Source organism: Nilaparvata lugens, chromosome 4 (genome assembly GCF_014356525.2).
Source record: "Nilaparvata lugens isolate BPH chromosome 4, ASM1435652v1, whole genome shotgun sequence".
NCBI lineage: Eukaryota > Metazoa > Arthropoda > Insecta > Hemiptera > Delphacidae > Nilaparvata > Nilaparvata lugens.
The window spans coordinates 57,937,347-57,961,741 of NC_052507.1; the positions used below are offsets into that span (position 1 = coordinate 57,937,347).

Sequence of the window (24,395 nt, forward strand, 5' to 3'; positions counted from 1 at the left end):
GGATCAGCATATTAAATGGGACGTTCACATTCAGAATCTATGCTTCAAACTGAAATATTTAATAACAATTTTTTACAGAATTAACCAATTAAAAGACTTGAATATTTTGAGAACGATTTACTACGCTTATGCTCATTCACTTTTCCATTATAATATAGAAGTATGGGGAGCAGCGTATGACACTCATTTTAAAAAACTTTTTATAATACAAAAGCATATTATTAGAGCTGCGCTTGGAAGACCCAGACTCTATCCCAGCAGATTAATATTTGAAGAGATAGATCTACCAACGTTACGTCAAACTTATGTGTCAAATTTAATTATTTTTATTAATAAAAATACACATCAATTTACCCGTCGCACAATCCCTTATAATATACGGCCAACTGTAGTAAATGCTTTCAATATTAACTTTACTTCATTAACATCTAGTAAACACCAATTTGAATATCAGAGTAATAAACTAATAAATAAAATTCCGGAAGACTTTATTAAGGATAAAATAACAAAAACCAAATTGAGATTAATAAGATCTTGGGTAAAACAGAACTATTATTTTAAAATTGAGAATTGAGTTGGCTAAATCAAAATTTTTGGCAATATTAATTGTATAAAAATTATTAGAACTTGACAATTTTTATATTATTTTTCTGTGTATCTATATTTTGTTTATAAAGTACTTGACTATTGATAAAATTCAACATCCATAGATTATTTACCATATATCAACAGAATTGTATCATTTGTACTGCTGTTATTAGTTAAAAAATGTATTTCTTATTTTTAGAACTCGTGGCTGGAGCTCAAGGCTTCTTCTTCCAGTCACGCCAAAAACTATTGTAATTTAATGAATATTTCCTTCCTGTAGGACAGTCGCTGTTCAGATACAGGAACAAAAAATTGGAAACTAGACAGTAACAACAATATTATACTCGACACTGAACGAAAAAAGGGCAACACAACCAGTTGAATCAGGGTTGAATCAGTGTTGCAAACCCTGCAGAAGAAAAATATCGTAGCAGCTACCCTTACAACCCTACCCTTGTAACCTACCCTTGTAACCCTACCCTACCCATTTGTAACTTTACAAATGTTAATAAATAAAGAAGTGGCATGGGTGGGGACAGCGCCGTCCGGCGTTTTCGCCGTGTCGTGTGTTCATCTCCATATAGTACAATGCCCTGCTACTGCTTTCCGGCGGCAAAACCGGACGGCGAAGTAGAGAATACCCGGCGATATCGCCGGGTCAATTTCTCGCCGGGCCGGCGTTTTCGCCGTCGCCGGCGTCGCCGGCGTCGTGTGTTCTGCCCCATGCCTTCCTGTGTACTTCTTGCAACCGGACGGCGAAACTTCGGACGGCGAAAACGCCGGACGGCGATGTCGCCGGATCGTGTGTCCCTGCACTAGATTCAAGTCGAATGTTTATATGTTTTTATGTTGCGCATTTACGGCGAAACACGGTAATAGATTTTCATGAAATTTGACAGGTATGTTACTTTTTTAAATTGCGCGTCGACGTATATACAAGGTTTTTGAAAATTTTGCATTTCAAGGATAATATAAAAGGAAAAAGGAGCCTCCTTCATACGCCAATATTACCGTAAAAATCATACTATAGAATTATTCATCATAAATCAGCTGTCTAGTGGACTATAATACTACCCGTTCAAAAACATCGAACATCTTGGAAATGTATCTATCCATCAACGTTAATAGACAGTTGACTATTTATAATACTACTACCCGTTCAAAAACATCGAACATATTGAAAATGTTTCTTTCCATCAACGTTGTAGACAGTTGTTGCAGCCAGACCTGATAACAGCGCTCACACTCACATTCCAGGACGACACGTCATGGTACGATAGGACAGAACGCTCTATATTTATTTACGATTTTTTTTAGACATTTTAAATTGATAAATTATCTATTAATTTTTGAGAAAACATAACAACAGGTCAATGTAACTTACTGAGCGCGAGGTCTACTGTTCACAGAACTACTAGTTATGATCGATATTGTTCTGGTACCTACTGAGCAACTGCGAATATAATCAGTACAGTACAGTGTGGAGTTTAAAGTAAGCATACGCAAGTGGCATGATCTTATGGAGATCTAATGGAGCATACACTTATCGCTTATAATTCATTCTTATTTGCAACTGCTTAATTGCAACTTTGTTTGCAAACTTGCAATACAATACTGCAAGTATTGCAAGTATAACTCAAAATTCAATATTCTAGTGGAAGTACCCTTGCAACTTGGTCACTGGATGAAATATTTTGAACAAATTTCAATCATTTTAACTAGAATTTTGACATTATATTGTTCTACTGGGAGGGGAGGGATTTTCTCGTGATAATATCAATATAACATGACTCAATGACATTGAATTTTGCGACTGGAATATAAGTTGACTCGTGTAAATGGTTCCAAATAACTAACTCAATGGCACAATGATCAATTATTATATTAAGTAAGATTTCTTCTGCTACATGAAGTAAGATGCTTTGTGAAGAACTTCATAAGACTCAACTATATAAGGCTCGATGTTAAAGGTACTAACGACTTTCATCGCTCCATTGATGCTATCTATGTGTGAATGCCTCCATTTCCCAAATTATAACTTGAGGATACAGACTAAGAGACGTTCTACCGTGTCAACTAAAATCGTTTCTCCCATGAGAATCACTTCATAATGTATACCGTAGTCCAAGTATTCTTGGAAATAAAACTGAGGTGTCATTATAAGTTTTAATCTAATGACGAAATAAATAGAAGGAATTATATCAATCAAGAATGTAACAATAATATGTCGGTTTCTTGTGAAGATCATGTGGTAGATATTCATATCAAATCAATACAACTTGATATTGTCCAAACCACAGTTAACTACAAATTGATAATAGTGTGACAATTGAAACAGATATTTCAAATTGTTCCAATTAATTTGTGGTTTTCCTAATCCAACTTGTTCTTATTTGATTCAATTCATTCTCCTCAATTCAAGCAATGTCTCGTCAATTTTCATTGAAATTAATCATTACTTCCCATGAAACCAACCACGAATCTGAAAATAGATTCTCTCATAGTACAGATGACGCTTTGAGAGTTCGTAGTGTGATGGAAACTTTTCAGACATTACGTTGTAGTTCAGCAACTTCATGGGAAAAAGTTGCTGAAAAAGAGAGACGTTCCATATTTCCTTGATAGTGGTTTTAAGAGAAGGATTGTCGGGAAGTGGAATTCACTGTTTGTTAGAACCTATCAAATCTTTCAAATTAGATGATCAGAGGTGACCGTGCTCCCTGGTTGATATAAGAATCAATCTATTCTTGAAAATTAAAATACTTCTACCAATGTCAGCTAGAATATCGGCTGAATTTGATGCGTCAGTCAATCTCTTATGCATTGTATTTCAAATGAAGTGAATAGAGATTCGAGTGTACAATCATTCACTGATACAAAATACATCTCTATAAAAATGCATTTATCTATATAAAAATAGGATTTCTACCAATAAATACTCGGATAGTAATCTGAAGAGTTTTGTTTGAGTAGAAGAGTAGAATAGATTGATTGATTTTTTATATATTTATCACATGCCAGGTCTGTGAATAGAGCGTGAATAGAAGAGAGTGAACTAGTAAAAAATACAAAATTAAATCAATGACAAGCTTGTCTTCACGGATAAAAACACATCTCTCTCAATGTAAACACTACCAGAGGTTTACCGAAAAAGCAGGTTATGATTGGAAAAAAACTACCTATTAAAACCACAAAAACTCCGCTCGAGAATCAAACTCTCCAATCCTTTTAGTAAGTAGTAAATTGACAAGATTTATGTTCTGGGAGCGCCCTACTATATTCAATTCCAATTAACGATTTTATTCTGTCAACACTATCCATCTGACCTGTCCTATTAGCCTTTAAAAGTCGACTGTATAAGCTCTATCGATCATCTATATAGTTATGGTCCCATAACTATAGCAAATTGAGCTCATAAGCTCCCATAGCTCATAAGCAAACTGAGTAGATACCTGTCGTATCAATTTGTAAGAGTCCATCCGTCCATGTTGTATACTTTATAGATGTGCACTGATTTATTATAAACATGGTTGAACAGTAGAAAATATAAATAGAAAAATCACAACCAGAGACCAGATGAGTACCTAGACTACATCTTGTAACATAGTTAATTGTAATGATAAACTATCTTCTTCTTCATGTGCCTGTTCGCTTCCAGACGTTGGCTACCATGGTGATATGTCTAGCTTCACTCTATCCACAGCTGCACGAACAATTTCGCGGTATTCATGGAGGACCAGGCTCTCAAATTTTTCAACCATGAAATTCTTCTTCTGCTGACCACTCTCCTTCCTATTTCTCTTCCTCGCGATAAACACTGTAGGAGATCATAACGCTGTGATAAAATAATATACTTCATACCAATCATAACACATAAAATAAAATAGACAATGAATAGAATTACTTGAAGTTTCCACAATGACTTTAGCTGATAATATTCGAGAAACTAGTATTTGTGTGACACCATAATCAATCTCTACTGAGCTTCAATCTTGACTATTAAAGCTCGGTTGTAGAGAACTCACTGTAAATGAAGCCATACGATTGGTAGCTGATTGCTCTATTGAGCTCTCATTGGTCAGAATCTCATTGCTCATTGAATAGAATCAGAATGCTATGCCTGGGATAGTCGTTTCTTGTCTCTTTACAGCCCTTTACTTTGGAGTATCACACCACTACCAATCTCCATTATACTATCTCATATAAACTATTCTATACTAGCTCCTTACATAGTGGCTTACATAATATTCTGCTGCTTCATGCTTGAGATGATAAAAATTAGTTCAATAATTATTAATAATGGTGTAAAAGCCAAAACTATTTTTAGTGAATATGTTTTCCTAATAAAAAAGTGCTTGTAACACCCCGAATATTGTTCTGTTCATCATGAATCTTCATCATACAATACCACCTCAACCACAATAATATGCGTACATGATGACTTTATACTGTCTAAACTATTGCGATAAATCATTGGACAACTTTAAGTATTTTCATTATGAATATTCATACCAAGATATCACCTGCTCTCTAAAAATTGCAACCGGAAAAGTAAATTGCATTGATAAATTCCTGCCCATGATGACTTTATCTAAGCCTACACTCGTGCTTGGCAGCCTAGGACTTCTACTTTTATTACCTAAGCTGGTTATGCTTCTGGAGTGGGATATCGCGCCAAATAATCACGAGTTGTGCCAAATATTCATCACCCGATGACTACTAAACAGCGGCAAAGTGGGTCACAATTTGTAGAGGTGACATACTTGGAAAGAAGCTTCCTCAGGTTTGGCATTGGACTTTGGTTTCCATTTATGAAAAAATAAGTATGAAATATACGAATAAGCACATACGACTTTGTCTTCCCTGAAGAAAAAAGATAAGTAAAATAGATGGATAAGTTCCAGAACAATTCACCAATATTGTGAATGATACTGAAAGTGTAAAATAAATGTATGTCCTGAGGCTATCGGTTTACTAATTTGTAAATGGAAACATTATTTCCTCATCACATAGAACTCTCAGAACACAGAGATATGTCAAGTGTGGACTATCATCCCTGTATCCTTGTGCACAGGTGTGACTAGTTCCTTGTGACTAGTTCTAACCTTGATGTCATAAAACTGCACAGTGTTACTTCTGAATAGAAATCCAAGTACCCTTTTAAAAATATTTTAATCACAACATGTTTCGCCTATATGATGCCAGTGTCCAGTCACTTGATGTGACTTGACAATGGCATCATAAAGCCGAAAAATGTGACTGAACAATTTTTAAAGGGTACGTAGATTTCTATTTTTACTTGATAATAAACTATAAATTGTGTTTATTGCCATTATATTTCATATACAAAGTTGATAAAATATCTCTATAATTATCCATTATCGAACAGAAAATAATAATATATTTTCTGATCATCATCATAATAGACTACTGCAACTTATTTTACATCCGTTTATTCTACAACAATACACATTTAATTATTTTGGCGGATGGAATTCAGAACCTTATTCTTTCAATAGACGTTGCCAAGTGTGTTTGGTCAAGAGGAAGAAAGTTTTGTAAAAACATAAATATCTGTTAGCGCTTCTCGAATTCAATTTGGCAGTAACAACAGCGCTAATGCGGTAAACGATGAATCAAATCTCGATATTATTATCATTTCTTTCCTTCTTTGTTTCTTACAGATTCAGAATCCTATCTCGAATAATTTTGAATAGAGACAGAAGATGAATTTTTAATTTTGTTAATGGCTGTATACGCGTACATAGATTCATAGTATACAGAGATACTCATACTATATTATAGTATACTCATAAATTCATAGTATATATAGTATAGATTTATCGTAGATTCGACGCGTACATAGTCGATTAATAATATTGTTTTTTAACCTTTAGGGCTACTTTTAATCGAAATAAGAATATAAATCTCAGTACCCTTTAAAATTATTTTGGCACCACATGAATATGAAAAAAATATTTATTTATAGGCGGAGTTAGGACGCCTACATGTTTAATGACATGTCCGAAACGTGTTATGACAAAATAATTTTTTTATGTTTTTTTTCGATTGATAATATTAAGCGATATTCATTCATCTATTATTGATCTCTTATCAACAATCTCTAATCGGTATTATCACTAAAATTCAATTAGGAAAGATGATCATTCATTGGAATTTTTCAGGTGATGATTCAGATAAACTTGAAGTGAGATGATGCATTGATGAGGACAATGACATTGGGATTGGATGAGTAGTCTGCAGTATTCTTGCAATCAACGTATTTTTTGTATCCAAATTTCAATTTCAATTCTGGGCTTGCTTTCATTTTCAATTAAAATTTGCTGTTAAGATTTTTCTAGCGCTGTTAGCTGTTTGAAATTGCCGATATTGCAAATTCTCACATCAGACCATCATATTTTTCTATCAAAAACATTTTTCATCAATGTATTGTTATAATTGTTTTCGAAGGTCAAGAAACTTGGCAGTTTTTTAATAGTTTACTACTCCTCTCATAGAATAATGAATAGCATCATAACAAATTAATGAGTTATTGAATTTCGCTCATTCAATACAATATCTACACATTTTCATAACAGAAATCGTATCATTGAAAAATCTGAAAACAATAGACATTATTCACGCGAATGTGATTATAACAATAGTTACGTGATTTGATTTGAGAGAAGACTGGTATTTCTGAAAGTTGTATAATTTGAAAACAATCCTGATAAAGTCAAAATATCCTGACTTATTTTGTTCATAATCTGACAATGTGGTCAGATCAATGAGAATAATCCTTCGATCAATGTCAGATACAAATCAATAACATAGGTATTGAAAGGTATCTTTACTCTATGTCAATGTCCAATGTGGGACATCGATCCAAAGTGGGATATGATTAAAGGATTATTCTCACTCTTTATTACATTCAATTCATTATTATTGAATAGTGAGATCTATGATTCACATAAGTTGACGATAAATGAACATTTATATAGATATTGTTACTGACTGTGAACTTTTGATGTAATCTCAACATTATTTTGTTTAGGATAATTCGTGTTTTGTTTCAATAATTTCTGATTCCAAATCTTCATCTAAAAACAATTCAATAATTGTTTTTTCAGAAAAATTATTATTGTTGAGAGTTTGCATAACTTTTCGTGTTCATTTGCAGTGTATAGGAGTTTAAATTGTTCTAGAATTCTTGTGATTGTGAATAAATAAGTACACTACTTGTTGCGATTCTTTCAGTCAGCAATTGGAAATTGATTTATTCTTGCTCGAGTCAAGTTGTAATTGTGGTGGATAAGTCAAGGCTGCTCCGTGGCGCTATCTTGTGGGTGTAATTGGGCATCACGGTAAATATAGCACTGAATTCAGTCAGCCATCAGTTAGCGGTCTTAATTTAGAGTCTACTTGATAAATTAGTAATGTGGTTGGTCTGGCAGGTAAATTGGTGTAGAGGGGTGAAAAAGGAAAGAAAAATAGAGTGAGAGAGAGTGTACGTGAGTGTGAGGGAGAAAGTCAGTGTGCAGAAGGCTGAGGAGGCAAGAGGCGGAAGAGCTGAGAGATAGTAGTGAAAGACAAGTGATTTGATGTTAAGAAGTCTGTCTTCCATTTATTATCATTTCCTTGCATTCACAGAAAAATTTGTGTTAAAATTTTTTCATTATGACTTGGAAAACTGGAGTACAAAATACGTGTTGCTTATTGATTCAGGAAGAAGCTTGACCCCAGACGCCCACTTGATAAATGCAGTTGCAGAGTATATTTTTTATTATGTACTCGATCAATAATTAATCTAGTGTGTTGAAGTTGGGTGTAACTCATATCCTGCTTCAAGCTAGCCTACTGTTTTTTTGTTATTTTCCATTCTACTTATTTTTAACATTTTTGTTTTTTCACTTATTTCCTCAAATTATAATTTAAAATTCAACAGGACTTTTCATTTGTGGGCTGAATATACGAGAGTCTCTGAACGAATTCTTATTCTGGCCTCAATGGCATGTGTAATAACATGCAATTATTGGAGAAAATATATGATTTAAAAAAATCAATCAACCAAAATCACCTTTACAATAAATTTATCTGAATGTTTAAATCCTAATATCGGGGCACCAAGCTTCGTTCGTTATTTATTTATTGATAAACAGAACACAATTCTTCAAAATGATTGGGGAAAGACTTACAGGCACAGCCCAAAACTGTTTCTTCCCCGAATTTTGATTTATACACTATAAATGATCCAAAAAGTAGGTTATGTTTCATACACTTGAATTCAGGTCGAATTTTTAGTCAAAATATTTGAAAACAGAAAATTCCAAATTTAGATTGTTTACAAACCAAATTGAATAACAAAATAACACTCACTTGAAACTGTAAAATAATGATTAGCTTTGAATATTATGAAATACTCTAATCTAGAATAATATACCGTGTCATGTCAACAAATCAGATTATTTTGATCGACTCTATTAAAATTTCTAGATAATATTTCTCGCGAGATACGGTGAGCTGATTGATTACACAGCTGATCTCCCACACAGGCACACGCATCTTCTGTTATCGACAGACGACGAAATTATCATCTGTTTTTCCAAGGATGGATTATTTTTTCAATGTCTTTCAGCGAGTTTTCTCAGGGATGAGATCTAGTGCAATCATAAACCTACTATGTTCCAAATTTCGTGAAAATCGTTAGAGCCGTTTTAGAGATCCGTTGAACATAAATACATACCCATATAAACAGATAACCAGATAACCATAAAAATAAAAATATATATACAGAAATTGCTCGCTTAATGTAATAGGATTATATTAAGCGAGCAATTTCTGTATATAGTTATATGGTTATGTATGTCCAACGGATCTCGAAAACGGCTCTAATGATTTTACGAAATTTGGTACACAATTTCGATTACACAATTTTGGTACACAATTCGATAGCACTAGGTCTCATCCCTGGGAAAACTCGCTGGAGGACATGAAAAGGATAATTATAATTTATCATTGGAAAATCAGCTGATAATTTTGTGGTCTGTTGATGATGGAACTGAGTGAGCGAGTGCATGTGTGTGGTACTAAGACAAAATTTATTATGACTCAGCTGTTGAACTGTTGTAAATTTCAATCCTGATTAATTCCAGTAGAACCAATCAGAGAAGCCACCTTTTTGAAATGGTCTTCTCTGTTTTGGTTCACGTGGAATTAATCAGGATTGGAATTTGACCACTTTTGTGCAACCGGACCTTTGTGAGAGAAATTTTTACATTCCTCTAAAATTAATCTCAATCCACTGTGATTGGATAGACATAGAACCATTCTGTAAGAACTATAAAATATATTATAATTTCTTCTTTCATAATAAATTTCTATGCTTTTGTACTCCAGAACGAAGCTCGGTCCCCCGATATTGAATTATGATAGATACATTCTATATTATTATATAATTTCATGCATTTACTTACATCTACTGTATTAGAAGTTATCATCCCAAATTTTTAGTAACGTTTCAAGTGAAGTTACTTTGAAGCACAAGAGTACCTACAATGACATCACTAAGTGCAGAAGTACTGAAACAGCACAAAAGTAGCTTCAATGACATATCATGCAATTCAGACCTAGAGTCAAAGATCCATCAGAATGTCGTCCAATTCTAACTGCCTCGAAGTGTAGTACATCTAAGTGAATAATACAAGAGTGGTCATCATGACAAGTTTCCTACTTCTCCCCACTATTTTTCACTTCATCCTTCTTTCGCTCCTCTTCATCACTTCTCCATCACTTATCTTGCTCTTCTTCTTCATCCTTTCAACATTCTTCTTTTCCTCCACTTTACTGCTCCTAATTATCAAATATATATACAACTTCTTTCCGAATCGTCCTCCTAGAATCATTGTTACTGAGAATAATATTACGTGTATTATCGTATTATTTTCTCTTTTCTCCTGCTCCTACTTTTTTCTTTTTACTTCCTCCTTCTTTTATCTCCTTCCTATCTCCTGTCTTCTCCATCTCCCTCCTTCTTTCCTACTCACTGCTCCAATTCTAACTCGTCATCAAACATTTTCTCCTCTTTTACCTCCTTGTACCTCTTTAATTTTCTACTCTTTATTTTCTGCTACCTCTATTTACTGTTCTGCTTCTTGTTCTCCTCCTCCTCCTTCTTCTTCTTCTTCTTCTTCTTCTTCTTCTTCTCCTTCTCCTTCTCTTTCTTCTTCTCTTCTACTTGATTTTTTTCCTTTTTTCCTAACTCCTTGTGATTTTGCCTCTTCGTTCCCTACATCGCCACTTGCTTCCCTCTCTTCAATTCCTTCTCATACTCTTCTTTCTTCTTCCCAGTTTTTATCCATTCTTCTCTTCCTCTCTTTCCTCCTTTGTTCCATTTTTCCTTCCTTCCACAATTGTTCTCCTCCCACTTTCCCTCTCTTCCTCCATTCCTATGCCTCCCACTCTCAACTTCCTGCTAGTCACAACACAGTTGCCGAAGAGAGTGGATTCAGAATAGGAAATGCAATAAATTCATGGCCCCATAATTAGAGGCTGGCAAACTGACCATGCATATTAGATCACCTGTCTCTAACTTCTCTCTCACTCTATCACCCGTTATTCCTTTCTCTCTCTCACCCCCTCTCTTTGTCCCTTCTCAATCTCACTTCTCAAACTATTCGGTGAGCAAAGCTATCATCACGCGATGACAATTCGAACTTACTCTTTCTCTTGTATCTTTCTTTATTTCAGATTATATCTCTTTCTCACTGTTTGCCCTCTTTATGTGATAATGTATTCAAGTTTCGTTGGACATCATGGTAGAGAACTCATGTTGCTTCGAGCTCTGTGAATTCTCAATTCCTGAGTTGCACAGTTACATGCTACTACGTCTATAAGTTCATGAAACTTATCTGTTGAAGCCATAGTTGAAGGAGGCATAGTTTTTCAATCTGAACCATTATCAGAAACGGTCATTAGTACCCGTATATTTGTTCTCATGTTTCTGAACCTGATATTGAATCACTTCTCTTATATTTACATGATAAATTTAGTTATATTTATATATTTAATATTTGTCAATCTCAAGTTAGTTGCTAGAAGTAGTCCTGGTGAGAACTACCATTAAACTCTTCATTATATTAGGAAAATTGCTCATTAGTCTTTTTAGACTAGATTCCAATGTCAAAAAATAAACTTCTCTTATATCTGATTTATCTATTTATAATAGAATAAGTCAAGTGATCAGCAATAAAATAGCGAAGGGTGGAAATATTGGCGAGCCCTTATCTTCTTATAAACCGATTTCAGATGAATCACTCATATTATTTAATAAACTACGATATTTGTATCTAAAACCATTCATTAAAATATTATAGAAAGTAGAAACAGAAATCTAAGTACCGTTTTTTATTTGTTTTTTAATTACGACATTTATGATGGAAATAAACACTTTAAAAAAGGGTGCTTGGATTTTTTTTCTTATGAGAATAGAGTAACCCTAACGAGAAAATATGAAATATAATATTAACTGGAATTTCTCATGTTGCTATGAAAAATAATACTATTTAACTTTTCCATATTCAAAATACAGTAGCCATTCTATTTATTTATCAAAACGGTATTATTTTCCAAATTATTTACTTAAATTCTAATATTCGAAAACTGTTCATTATTATCAGTTTTATTGATATTCAATTTCATATTACATGAAAACACTAGAAAACTGAATAAACTTCTCTACTACATGCCTATTGTGTTGTATTGTGTATTATAGAAGTGAAAAATGAATGGAGATCCTTATCTAAAGTAGTGATCTGAAAATACACATAATGTGTAGCACCTGTCATCCCTAATTATCATAATCATTTCAACAAAATATCCACAATTATCATGAATTTTCTTTCAAAGGCTTGTATGTTTGGAGGAAAATTGGACATGCGATTCATTATAAATACAAGTGTGGATATTGACTACTATAATTATAATATTCAAAAAATACATATTCATGATATTGCGTGAGTCTGTTGTTTGAGGAGTATATTATACTGTATTTTTATCCAAGTATATTGCATAAGACTGTTATTTTGAAAGCATAAACCGTTCTGATCTATCTATTGGGATTCAGTAGTCAGGTTTTAAATGACTATGAAACACTCATAGAACTAAATGGTTATTGTCAACATTTTTTCTCCCTTTTCATTCAAGATTCAAGCAAGCAGTCTTAAGACAGTTTTGAACATTCTTTCATTTTTTTCGACAAAATGGGACCTTTTCCTTTTTCTCGACAAAAAACTACTGTTGCTGTGATTATCATAAGCTTCCCAAGATGTGCCATTTTCGTTAAATCCGGGACAGTGTTAAAAGCGAAAAGCAATTATTCGCTGCTTATGCACAGATGGAATTATCATATTCAAAGGGTTGGAGCCTTTCTGGCTGCTATCAGAATTTATGATCTTCAAATGAAGCTTGAGACTTGTAAGCAAGGTCACTTCTGGAAAATGACAGAGGTTATTTCGGGGTTATGGGGCACCTTCCACTGAGAATTTCAAGAGGAAAAAAAGAAGAAGAAGAAGAAGAAAAAGAAGAAGGTTAAGCAGAAGAAGATGATGATGAAGAAGAATATAGTTACTGATGAAAGAGAGGAGAGAAGAAGAGACGTTCGTTGAAGGAGGTAGAGAAGGAAGGGGAATAATGGGAGAAACAGTTGATAAAGGAAACAGAGGTAGCAAGTGAGAGAATTGAGAATTACCATTTGAACAAAAAATCTCTACATACCTTATTATTTTTAGTCTGATTCAAGAAAATTCACCCCAAAACTCATCAATCATCCTCCCCGTTCCTGATATCCGTCGTATCCATGAATCCCTAAATCATCCCTCACAAAAATAGACACGCATATGATGAAATAAAGATATAAAATAACATTATCTACTGAACTGTACTGTATATGAACATGCAACGCATTACGTTAATTTGAGAATAATTTCAGTGTTTCTCTTTCGACTGTTCAATGATCGTGACTCTTCTGATGATTCATAGAAAGTGAATTTTGCTGACTCATCATCTGGAAGGAGATGAATAAGCTGAATGGGATTCACTCCATACTGTCAGCATTGGTTGAATGGTGAGCGACGATGCTATTTTGAAGGGCTGCAGACAGTTGAAAGTGAATCAGCTGGTGAGAATTCCAGATTGATGTCTTCCGAAACAATAACTGATACTTCCTCATATTCAAAAAGGTGGACTGCATGGACTCATCAGATAAATCATAAACTTCAAAGAATTTCAGCTGAGATGATAATCGGTTTTTGTAGTGTTCTAGGAAAGATTCGTCATTAATGTAACTCAGATCTTCAATAGCTGACTATCTTTTAGTTAGAATCCTGAGCTCAATTGAATAATATTCCCAGGATATTTTGATCAAACAAAATACAGTACATCCTATTATATATTTTTCGAGTTGGGGAATTGATGATTGAAGAGATTTTGATAACAATTATCAGTAGAGCATGGATTATGGAGCATAGCAAGTTGAATACAGCTCTCGTGTTCCAAAAAACTATGATGAACTAACAGAAATAATATGACAAAAAGCTCCTGTAGAATTTGTAATCTCTTTCTTTGAGTAGTATATTGGATGCAATCACCATGAGAAATTTTGATAAAAATAGATTTTGTGAATTGGTAAAAAGTCTTGAGAAATAATAATAACCATATTCTATTCGTTGATTTCATAGATATCCAACATCATGAAAGTAGGACATGGATTTTACTATGGTTTGTACTTCAACACTTCGATTAACTGAAGTAAAACTAGATAAGATTTCAATAGTTCATATAATGGCGAAAATTAGTGGAATTGAAGCTTAGGTAACTTCCGCACTGTTTTAAATGTAGAATATTAACGTGAGAAATTTTTAGTCTATGATAAGAAATGATGAGAGATTTATACGAGGTTCAGCTTGAATGATAAAGTTCAATTACTCCTTGATACTAATGGGAAGGTGTACGATGGGTAGAGCGTTAACCTTAGAGTAGAGCGTAAACCTTTATGAGTGATATCCTTCCATACAAGTGATGAAAGGCTTCAGATAAGAAGTGAGAAAAAGTTTTTAAAAAGCATTGAACTTTACTGGAGTAACATTACAAAATGAACAATTAGAAAATAACATCAATAAATTGAGACTAAATGAGAATACTGCACGTTATCGTTACCATTATTTAATTAGTTCAGAAATTAATTCAATTCTGAATGAATAATTGAGAGCTTTGTCAGCATGAAATTATCATTTCAAAGATCATGCTATCAACTTGCAAAAATGGCTTTTCCGTCATGCAAAGAATAAATCTATTGACATTCTCGAATAAAATGGAAAGATATTGAGCAAAACACTTATATTAAACATGAGACAGGAATGTATCACAAAAATCCTTTAAACGTTCTCAGGAGTGGAACTATTATTAGAATTGTATTTACTCCTACTTTGCTCACCCAATGTTAACTTGGATGAATTATTACAGGAATAAAAATTTGTCTCTTCATTGATAAAATCCTCAAGTTTCTGAGGTGAATTGTAATTTAAAGTTCTACCTAGATAACCTGGAGAGAGAAGGGAAATGAGTCCTGTAATCTCCGATGAATCTTGAATGAAAGTAGGCATCAAAAATCAACACCATCACCATTCATTTTGAAATCATTCCCATTCCTGGGTGAAAAACTCTTATTGGAAAACTTCGAAAATGATTCCATTTGTAGGTAAAGGTTTTCAATGTATAGAAAAATGGAAATTATAATGCACAAAAATGCACTGCTATTGGAAAGGGTGAACCAAAGGGGAAAATAATGCAGCAGGCTCTGAAAATATGTGGGAGTTCAGAGAGTTTGACTTTAAACTGTCAGCGTTCCCTTGAAATAACCTCAACCCTCCTCATTCATACAACACTGGTTGTTTCAAGTGAGTCTGGAAATGTTCATCCAAATAAATGTCTCTTGCGACGATAAATGCATTATTCTTCGTGACAATTCAAATTGACACCTGCGATCATATTTCATCAGACAAATCCTCACTTTTCTGTCCAAAAATGTCACAAAAGCTCGACAATCGAGAATATGTCTATGTTGATTGTAGCTCACATGACTCGTCGATATACAGAAGAATAGGATACAGCATACTATACCACAAGTTCGGAGCATGTTGTGTGTATGTAAAAATCAATGTCGATTTTCAATTTCTATGTCAATAGAATTAGCCCTTGAAAAGAAATTAAATATAATATTATACTAGTATGGAGGATAAGATAGGTACTGAACATAAGAATACTGTAAATAAGATTGTTGATATAGTAAAGTTTACTTTAACATCACAATATTATATTGTATTACCATTATGAATTCCAGATCATCATAATTGAGTTTGAGCCTTATACTCGAGGAATAACACCGGAGGTATAGAAGAGTTTTTTAAATGTCTTACAAGAACCTACCTCGAATGATGTTTGAAAACCAATCAGAATCATTAAACCAGCTTCTAGAATCGGTCTTATATTGGCTCCTGTTATTAGTTAGAGTACATGCCTGACTAAGAATGTTCCTAATAAGTAAGTCACATGAAGCGTTTTTGCACTGGGAGCGGACAAGTCGGCAGAACAGGAAGCTTCCGGATTGGCTGATTTATCAGCTGATTCTTGAACGCAAACCCAATCAGCGAAACCTGCCCTGCTGACTCGTCCGCCGCCAGTGAAAAAACGCCTCAAAAGACGCTTCATGTGGCTTGGCCCTAAATGTATCTTTTAAGTTTCACTCTCGATGTATCCACGGTTCTCAACAAACACAATTAAACACAAACAATAACTATTCAATATCTGTTATCTTCCTATTTACAGTGACATTTATAATAATTACTCATGACAACCCAACTATGTCCATGCAAATTATAGAGGAACATCTTCTCCAATAATTCATAGATTATTATTAGCATACCTGAGCTATTTTTGCACGTATTCTTGTGACCAGCGATGATGTAATCGACTAATCGTTGGACAATTGGCTCATGAATTATTTACTCAAATAATTGAGAGGAGTGTTACCCAGTACCTGTGTGGCAGTATTTTTGAAATTACGAGTATCTTTCCATTAATATTGTAGTTTTCATTCATCAATATTGAAATGAGCAATTAATGAAATAGCTTGAAAGTTTCAAAACTCTGTTCTATCACACGTTCCACACTTTGAGTTCAGATCGCGGTATTGATTATTATTGGGAATAATGATGAAGAAGGGAAAATTCCACTTAGAGATCATTTTTGAACATGCTACTCAACTGGTTTAATTTTTATATCACCAAGAAACAATACTTTTCATATCTCTCATTTTTCGATTTTTAAATGATGATCATTTTTTCAATGGAAAGAGGCTCATTGAGAATATCGATGCTTGAACTATGAAGTTAGTATGGTACAAAACCATTAGAATTTTCAAATTCAAAGCAGTCTGACTATGTTCTATTCACTCAAATATAATGAAATGATCAACTTGCATTTCTTGATACAAATTGAGTTAAAAAGGAAGTACAGCATTGAATATTTGAATAGAGAAGAATCAAGATGAATAAAATTCTATACAATTTTATTATTTTTAAATCCTCAGATTTGAGACAAACGCATTATCTGTCACCACTATTCAAACTGTTATGGCCACATATTTTTTAAGATCCTTCAATTTTTCAAGGATAGACATCATACCTATTGATTAAACGTAATTTATCTTAAACTTGTCAATGATAAATACTGATTATATCAATCACTTGTTTATCAAAACTACTAGCCCAGATGTAATTGATTGGAATCTCTGCTACCCAATTGGAATCAAATCAACTTCGAACACATTTACTACAAATAGCTCCTCTTGGAAATACCTATGAACTGGGATATTCCTCAGAGAGAATATATCTCTCATCACAATAAAACTCTGATAAGAGAATAACACCGGTGATAAGAATGATAAGAAGTCGCTCACCTCGCACTAGTTTCACATAGTAACTGCTAGCACAGTTATTGTTGTTCATCGCTTCTTCTTCTTCTCTTCTCTTCCGTCTCCTCTCCTTATTCTCCTCCTTGTGTTTGCACCTTTTCCACTTATTCTGCAACTTCAACTTGCGTTTAATTTATTCTATATTCTTAACACTACTTGCAAAGATAATTGTGAAGCGCGTATCCTCAGTGTTGGGAACTATTACGTGGAAAGCACATGGTAGAGGCGATTGTGACTGAGTTTCGCATAGGGTCCGCTCCCTTTAGCGTCCGTACACTGAGTGGTAGCCTGGCGCCGCGACTCCAGAGCAGCAGTTCAGTCCGCGGCGGCACCTGTCATAGTTGAAAGAGGTGGGGGAGAGATCGCGTGCGCTCTTTGAACCTTCTCTATGTTCTTTCTCGCTCACTCTCACTCTTTCCTTATGTACTATTGCTTTATCATTTACTCATTATCTTTAGATATCTACTCCCGCACTATTATTATTACCATTGAAGACATTATCACTTGTTTATCTTCAAACTTCAAACTTATTCAGTTCTCCTCCATTTCTTCAACGACTTTCCCGTTAAAAAAGGCTATTAGATTGATCAAATCTTGATAAATATCCCTATTCTATCTTTCCCGCCCTCTCGATTCTCTAACCTTCTACCTTGATCATGTGCTTTACTCTATTTTCTAATCAAATGAGAATGGAATCTACTTCTAAATTCAATCCCCTTTCTCTGTTCTATCACCACCTTCATTCTCTTCTCCCTATTCCTCTTCGATATTCTTCTCTGGGATCTTTACTTATTTTACTCTATTTTTTCTTCTCCTTCAACTCACATTAATTCTTCAACATCCTAATCCTATAAATCTTCTTCATAGTTGTGTATCATCATTCTTCTATTTCATCTTTCATTATATCATCTTCCTGTTTACCTTCTTTCTTCGTTCTCATTTTTTCTTTAAAGTGTTACTTCTTTTTCTTTTAGACTTATCCGTTTTCTCCATTCACTGTTACTATTTGCTTCTAATTCTTTCTCTCCTTCACCTTCTTCATCCTTATCATTTCCTCCGCTTGTCGTCTCTCTCTCTCATGCTTTCCATCGGCTCTTTCTTCCCCTTTCCCTTCTTGGATTTTAATATTGTCTCCTCAACCCTAGTTTTTCTCGATTCAATTTCTCTGACCTATAACTTCAATATCTCATTCATTTCCTCCTCTTACTGTTCCTTTTTTTCTCATTTTTAGCTCACTTTCAATCTTCCTCGTTTTCTCAACCATGTATTATGAATTCTCTCCCCATTGCTTGCTTTTCTCATCCTTCTCTGTCTGCACTGATCTTCTTTCCTCTTTCTTCTTCTTTCTTTCATCCTTCCTCATGCACACTGCACAACCTGAAAGCACGTGGCTTCAGAAGGATGAGGATGTTGAGGATGAGGTGGAGGATAGGGTATAGGTGATGGAGGGTGGGGAGGGTGTAAAGTTTGGCGGCAATCTTGCAACTTCCGATTGTTAGCACTTTTTTGCCTCTAAAAGGAGGTGGTGTTCTCAATGGTTAACCTCAATTCTCGAATCTAGGTCTAAGTTCCTCGATAATCCAACTGATATTGAATCAGAAGGGTGTCGCTTCGCATTTTTCCTTCAGAGTTTATCAGACCATAGTATTTAAGTTACAACAAAAAGGTACTTTTGACTTTCCCCAATTCATCCTCTTCTTCTTCACCACTTTTCTTCCTATTCCCTTCTGTCCTCTATCTCTTCTTTCGTCACTCCATCCTCTTCTATTTCTGCTTCCACCCTCTTCCTCACCAATTCTCTTTTCTCACTTCCTTCTGTCACTAGTCACCCATTTCTATTCCACTGCTAACTTTTTTCCATCATTAAGTTTTAGCATAAAGCAAAAAGTCCCCATATAATATTCTTCATGGGTGAATTGACTTAGTAGAAGTGGCATTCAATTAACTATGATCTTTCCTGAAGTATTTTTCATGGCTTGATCCGTAGTCTAGTGTATAGAGTGTTACTTTCCTTGCCCTATTACCATATGTAAGGAAAGTGTTGCTTTCCAAAAAAATTTAAGGTACACTAATTTCATGTTTTCTGTACGTTTTATTACTTTCCTTGCCCTATTATCATAGGTAAGGAAAGTATTGCTTTCCAAAAGATTTCAAGGTAACCCAATTCCATGTTTTCTATACGTTTCAAGGTCCCCTGAGTCCGAAAAAGTGGTTTTTGGGTATTGGTCTGTATGTGTGTGTGTGTGTGTGTGTATGAGTGTATGTGCGTCTGTGTACACGATATCTCATCTCCCAGTAAACGGAATGACTTGAAATTTGGAACATAAGGACCTTACACTATAAGGATCCGACACGAACAATTTCGATCAAATGCAATCCAAGATGGCGGCTAAAATGGCGAAAATGTTGTCAAAAACAGGGTTTTTTGTGATTTTCTCGAAAACGGCTCCAACGATTTTGATCAAATTCATACCTGAAATAGTCATTGATAAGCTCTATCAACTGTAACAAGTCCTATATCTGTAAAAATTTCAGGAGCTCCGCCCCATCTATGCAAAGTTTGATTTTAGATTCTCAATTATCAGCCTTCATATACAATTTGAACAAGAAATCTCAAGTGGAAAAGATCGAGCATGAAAATCTCTGCAATTCAGTAACATTTCGACCTGAAATTAAAAATAAGCTTGAAATAATTCGAGAAAATATGATTATCAAATTGCTAACTGTTTGCAACTGTTGGTTCTATTAAATCATTCACTACGAAGAGATAGCAGATATCGTGTGTCTCCAGCGTTATTGATCTATCACCAGCTGTCTCATATCTTTGAATAGTAGACTTGAGATGCGCGAGAACACTAGCGTCAGGTGATCAATTTTCATAACGGCAAGGAAAGTTGTGTGAGTGCGCCACACAAGATTTTTTTCGCGTAGCATCCTAGAAATCCCGCTTTAAACCCGCTTATCACCAAAAGGTTTTGACTAGGGCACTCCTGTATTATCGGATGGGAACGTTGAATTGTCAATCCCGGCTGAAGTATGACAATCTTAGGGCTCATTGAGGCATGATGCTGAGGTGGGACCTTACCGCAAGGACTCCCCACCAAGAAAGCCATACGAATTTACTAGTTTCTTGAAAAATAAGTGGCAATGTCACTACGACCCTTCATATTATTCTTGCAGAAATTATATAGTCTGAGGGTACGAAGAGAACGGTCAGATCGATGTTCAGCTCCACTTTAGGTCGCGCTCACGATCTGAGAACACATTCTATTCCATCATATAAGTATTTTCAAATGTTTGAATGGGAAAATCCTGCATAATATGCTATTCTATCTAAAATATCGACAATTTCTGAATTTGGGAAGGGAACAGTATTGGGCATTAAGTCTGTCGTTCCTTTCCCAATCATTCATAGTTAAGAATGGTATTGTAGCATGTAGCATATGTATCAATTTCTAAATAAATAAATATTATTCATTTCAAAATGACATTCATGAAGAAAAACTTCTACACCATTAAATTTGGATTTTCGTTTAATAATAATATATTAATTCATGAATAACTAAATGACATAGTTTTCTCTTCCCGACAACATGTTTCTTCCACAGTATACCAAAGATCGATTTCAAAGGACTTTCAAAAGATGATGATGATGATGATGATGATAACACTATTTCGCAAATAATGAAAAATCTCAATCTTCTTTCCGATCCAAACGAGAAAGCTGTCTGAGTTGAATAAATTAATTGCAAGGGTGACGAAGAGGGAGAAAAACTTGTAAAAGAAGAAGAAGAAGAAGAAGAAGAAGAAGAAGAAGAAGAAAAAGAAGATTAAGAAGAAAAGGAAGAAGAACAGAATATTGCTGGTCAATTGATCTATTGTCTGCTAAATTGTAGCCACTCCTTAGTGCATAGTGGGTGAGGCATCAAAGAAAATTCTACACGACAAAGTATAATAATGGACAGTAATCTTCCTGGCAATTCCAAGGACATTGAAATCGAAATGAAATGATGAAGATATCTCATTATTCCTCCCCACTAAATGAAATCAACTTCTTCTTTATCTTCATCATCATCATCATCATCTTCTTCTATTTCTTCTTCTTCTATTTCTTCTTCTTCTTCTTCTTCTTCTTCTATTTCTTCTTCTTCTATTTCTTCTTCTTCTATTTCTTCTTCTTCTATTTCTTCTTCTTCTATTTCTTCTTCTTCTTCTTCTTCTTCTTCTTCTTCTTCTTCTTCTTCTTCTTCTTCTTCTTCTTCTATCTCTTCTTCTTCTATTTCTTCTTCTTCTTCTTCTTCTCCTGCTGCTCCTCCTCCTCCTCCTCTCCTCCTCCTCCTCCTCCTCATCATCATCATCATCATCATCATCATCATCATTCTCCTTTTCTTCTTTACATTTGTTCCTTCATCGTGATTATTAAATTATTTATTCATTTTTCGCAATACCATTGTCATCGAAAACCTGTCAATCACAGTTGTAATATCAAAATCAAGTGGAATATGAAATGATTAATATTATTGGATTTAATTTATTGATAACAATCTTAGCTGATACAGTATTTATTACTTTTTGTCATACTGTCTCATAAATTCTCATAATGTTCCTTGTAATTAATCGATGGATGGATAATTAGAAAACTAAACTTAAATATAATCATCAGCCCATTATGAATAAATAATCCGCCATATTGAATGCAACTTTTTTTAAATGGGAAGGTTGTCATGCAATGAATGATTTCGATACGAAATTTCAAAAAAAAAAATGAATGGTGGAAGCCGCACATCGATATCTCTAACCAATCAGAAGATATTCACATTATTAATCAATACCACTCATGTATCTCATTTCTGATAATATGCATTATTTTGATTAATAAGGTGGATATCTTCTGAACGGTTTGTGATATCGATATGCGGTTTTCGCCTTGAAAATCTGTATCGAAATCATGTATCGCATGACCACCTTCCTATTTAAAAAAATAAAGTTGCATTCAATATGGCGGAACCAAGATGGCGGACCAGATTTTTGAAGTCATAGTAAAGTAGGATTTTCAATTTGAGTAGGATCCCCGATCATACTCACCATATGATACCCACCATTAAATTACCTTTGTGTATGAGATATTAAGCCGTTCTCGGACTTTTTTCTCTCCTTTCTGCTTTGAATAGTATTGATTAATAATGTGAATATCTTCTAAACTGTTTAAGATATCGATATGCGGTTTCCGCCATTCTTTTTTTCATGAAATTTCATAACGAAATCATATATCGCATGATTACCTTCCTATTAAAAAAAATATAGTTGCATCCAATATGGCGGATCCAAGATGGTGAACCAGATCTTTGAAGTCATAGTAAAGTAGTATTTTCATTTTGAGTAGGATCCCCAATCACACCCACCGTCAAATAACCTTTATTAAGCCGTTCTCGGACTTTTCACCCACTCTGTATAGAAAAATAACATGAATTAAATTGGCAGATGAATGAAGGACAACGTCTGCCATTGGTCTAGCTATAAGCAGAGACAAGAAATATATAAATTATAATATATAAACTATGCTATAAGTCACTCCCAATCCCCACATATAGCGATCAAACATCATAACAATTGCAGTGTAGGTCTATGTTCCAATTATCTAAATTTAAGGTTTTGTCCCTCATCAAGTTTGATGGATTACTGAAATATTCAATTTGAAATAAGAAGATTTTAATATCATTCTATTAACTCATTCCAAAATCAATAATAACACTGTAAAACGTGATTAAAATCAAAGCATTCAGCTCAAATTTGACAACTATGGTTGACAATTCCCGGAAAGATTATATATACCATCTACTTAGTATTATAATTATACCATTTTTGGAAAATGATAACTCATTTTGTGTTTGCGAAAATTTACATAATAGAAGTTCCAGTTAGTATTAACGAAATTATAAGCTTTGATTATATTTTCAGACCATGGAATAATTCAACATTGAAGCCTTCCAAGATCAAGCTATGTTGCTCTCAAGCAATGATACTTATGAAGTAATTGATTAATAATATTGTTTTATCAACAATAACGGCAAAACGCAAATGACGAATCAAAGTCTCGTTCTTTTCCTGCTATGCAATCATTTTCAAAGAATTGTCCATTCTTGTATGGAAGGAGAAGATGAAGAAGAAACAATTCAAGATGAGTCGGTCTTAGACAAAGGAAAGCAAGTTCTTTGACCTACCAATTTAATTCGAACAATCCTTGTCATGTCTTCTCTAACATCTGACATCAAATGATTTTCTTTCATCACTAATCTGTTATTCTATACTTTATCTTCTCACTAACTTCTTCTCGAATATTCTTTTTTGAACCTCATTCCCATTAAGAATTATTTATTGTTGTGATGTTAATTGTTTATTCTTTAATAATCGGATTCTTCATCTGCTATTCTCAACTACTTATTCTCTTTCTCCAATTCCATTATAGATGAATACTCTTTTAAGACCCCCTTATTCTTAAACTCCATTTTTTTGTGGTGCTGATAATTATATTCTTGATCATCCTCAATTGATTACTACTGCATCAGTGTGACTTTTTAAAACCTTTTCGATTGATCACATTAATTAACCTCTGCATTCTTACCAAATTCTCTTACTTGATTATTGGTCATCCTTGTACAGTGTATTCTTTGTATATTCATATTGCAAGCTGTTCTTCAACATATTTTTTCAGACTCATCAATTAGTTTCAGATATTCATAGAAACTATTCTGATTGCTATACAGGTATACCAATAGACATC

At 34.0% G+C, this 24,395-nt stretch overlaps 1 protein-coding gene across 2 annotated transcripts in view; it reads right to left on the reverse strand.

Annotated features, from left to right (window-relative positions):
* Positions 1–24,395, reverse strand: part of LOC111051408 — a 97,498-nt gene that overhangs the window by 40,569 nt on the left and 32,534 nt on the right. The window contains exon 1 of one of the 2 annotated variants that reach the window (XM_039425967.1): positions 17,600–17,913. The exons of the other annotated variant lie outside the window; for it this stretch is intronic. Within the exon in view, the coding sequence (XP_039281901.1) occupies positions 17,600–17,648 (49 nt within the window). The 5' untranslated portion in view covers positions 17,649–17,913. Of the gene's footprint in view, positions 1–17,599; positions 17,914–24,395 lie in introns of those variants that run through there. 2 annotated transcript variants of the gene reach the window in all.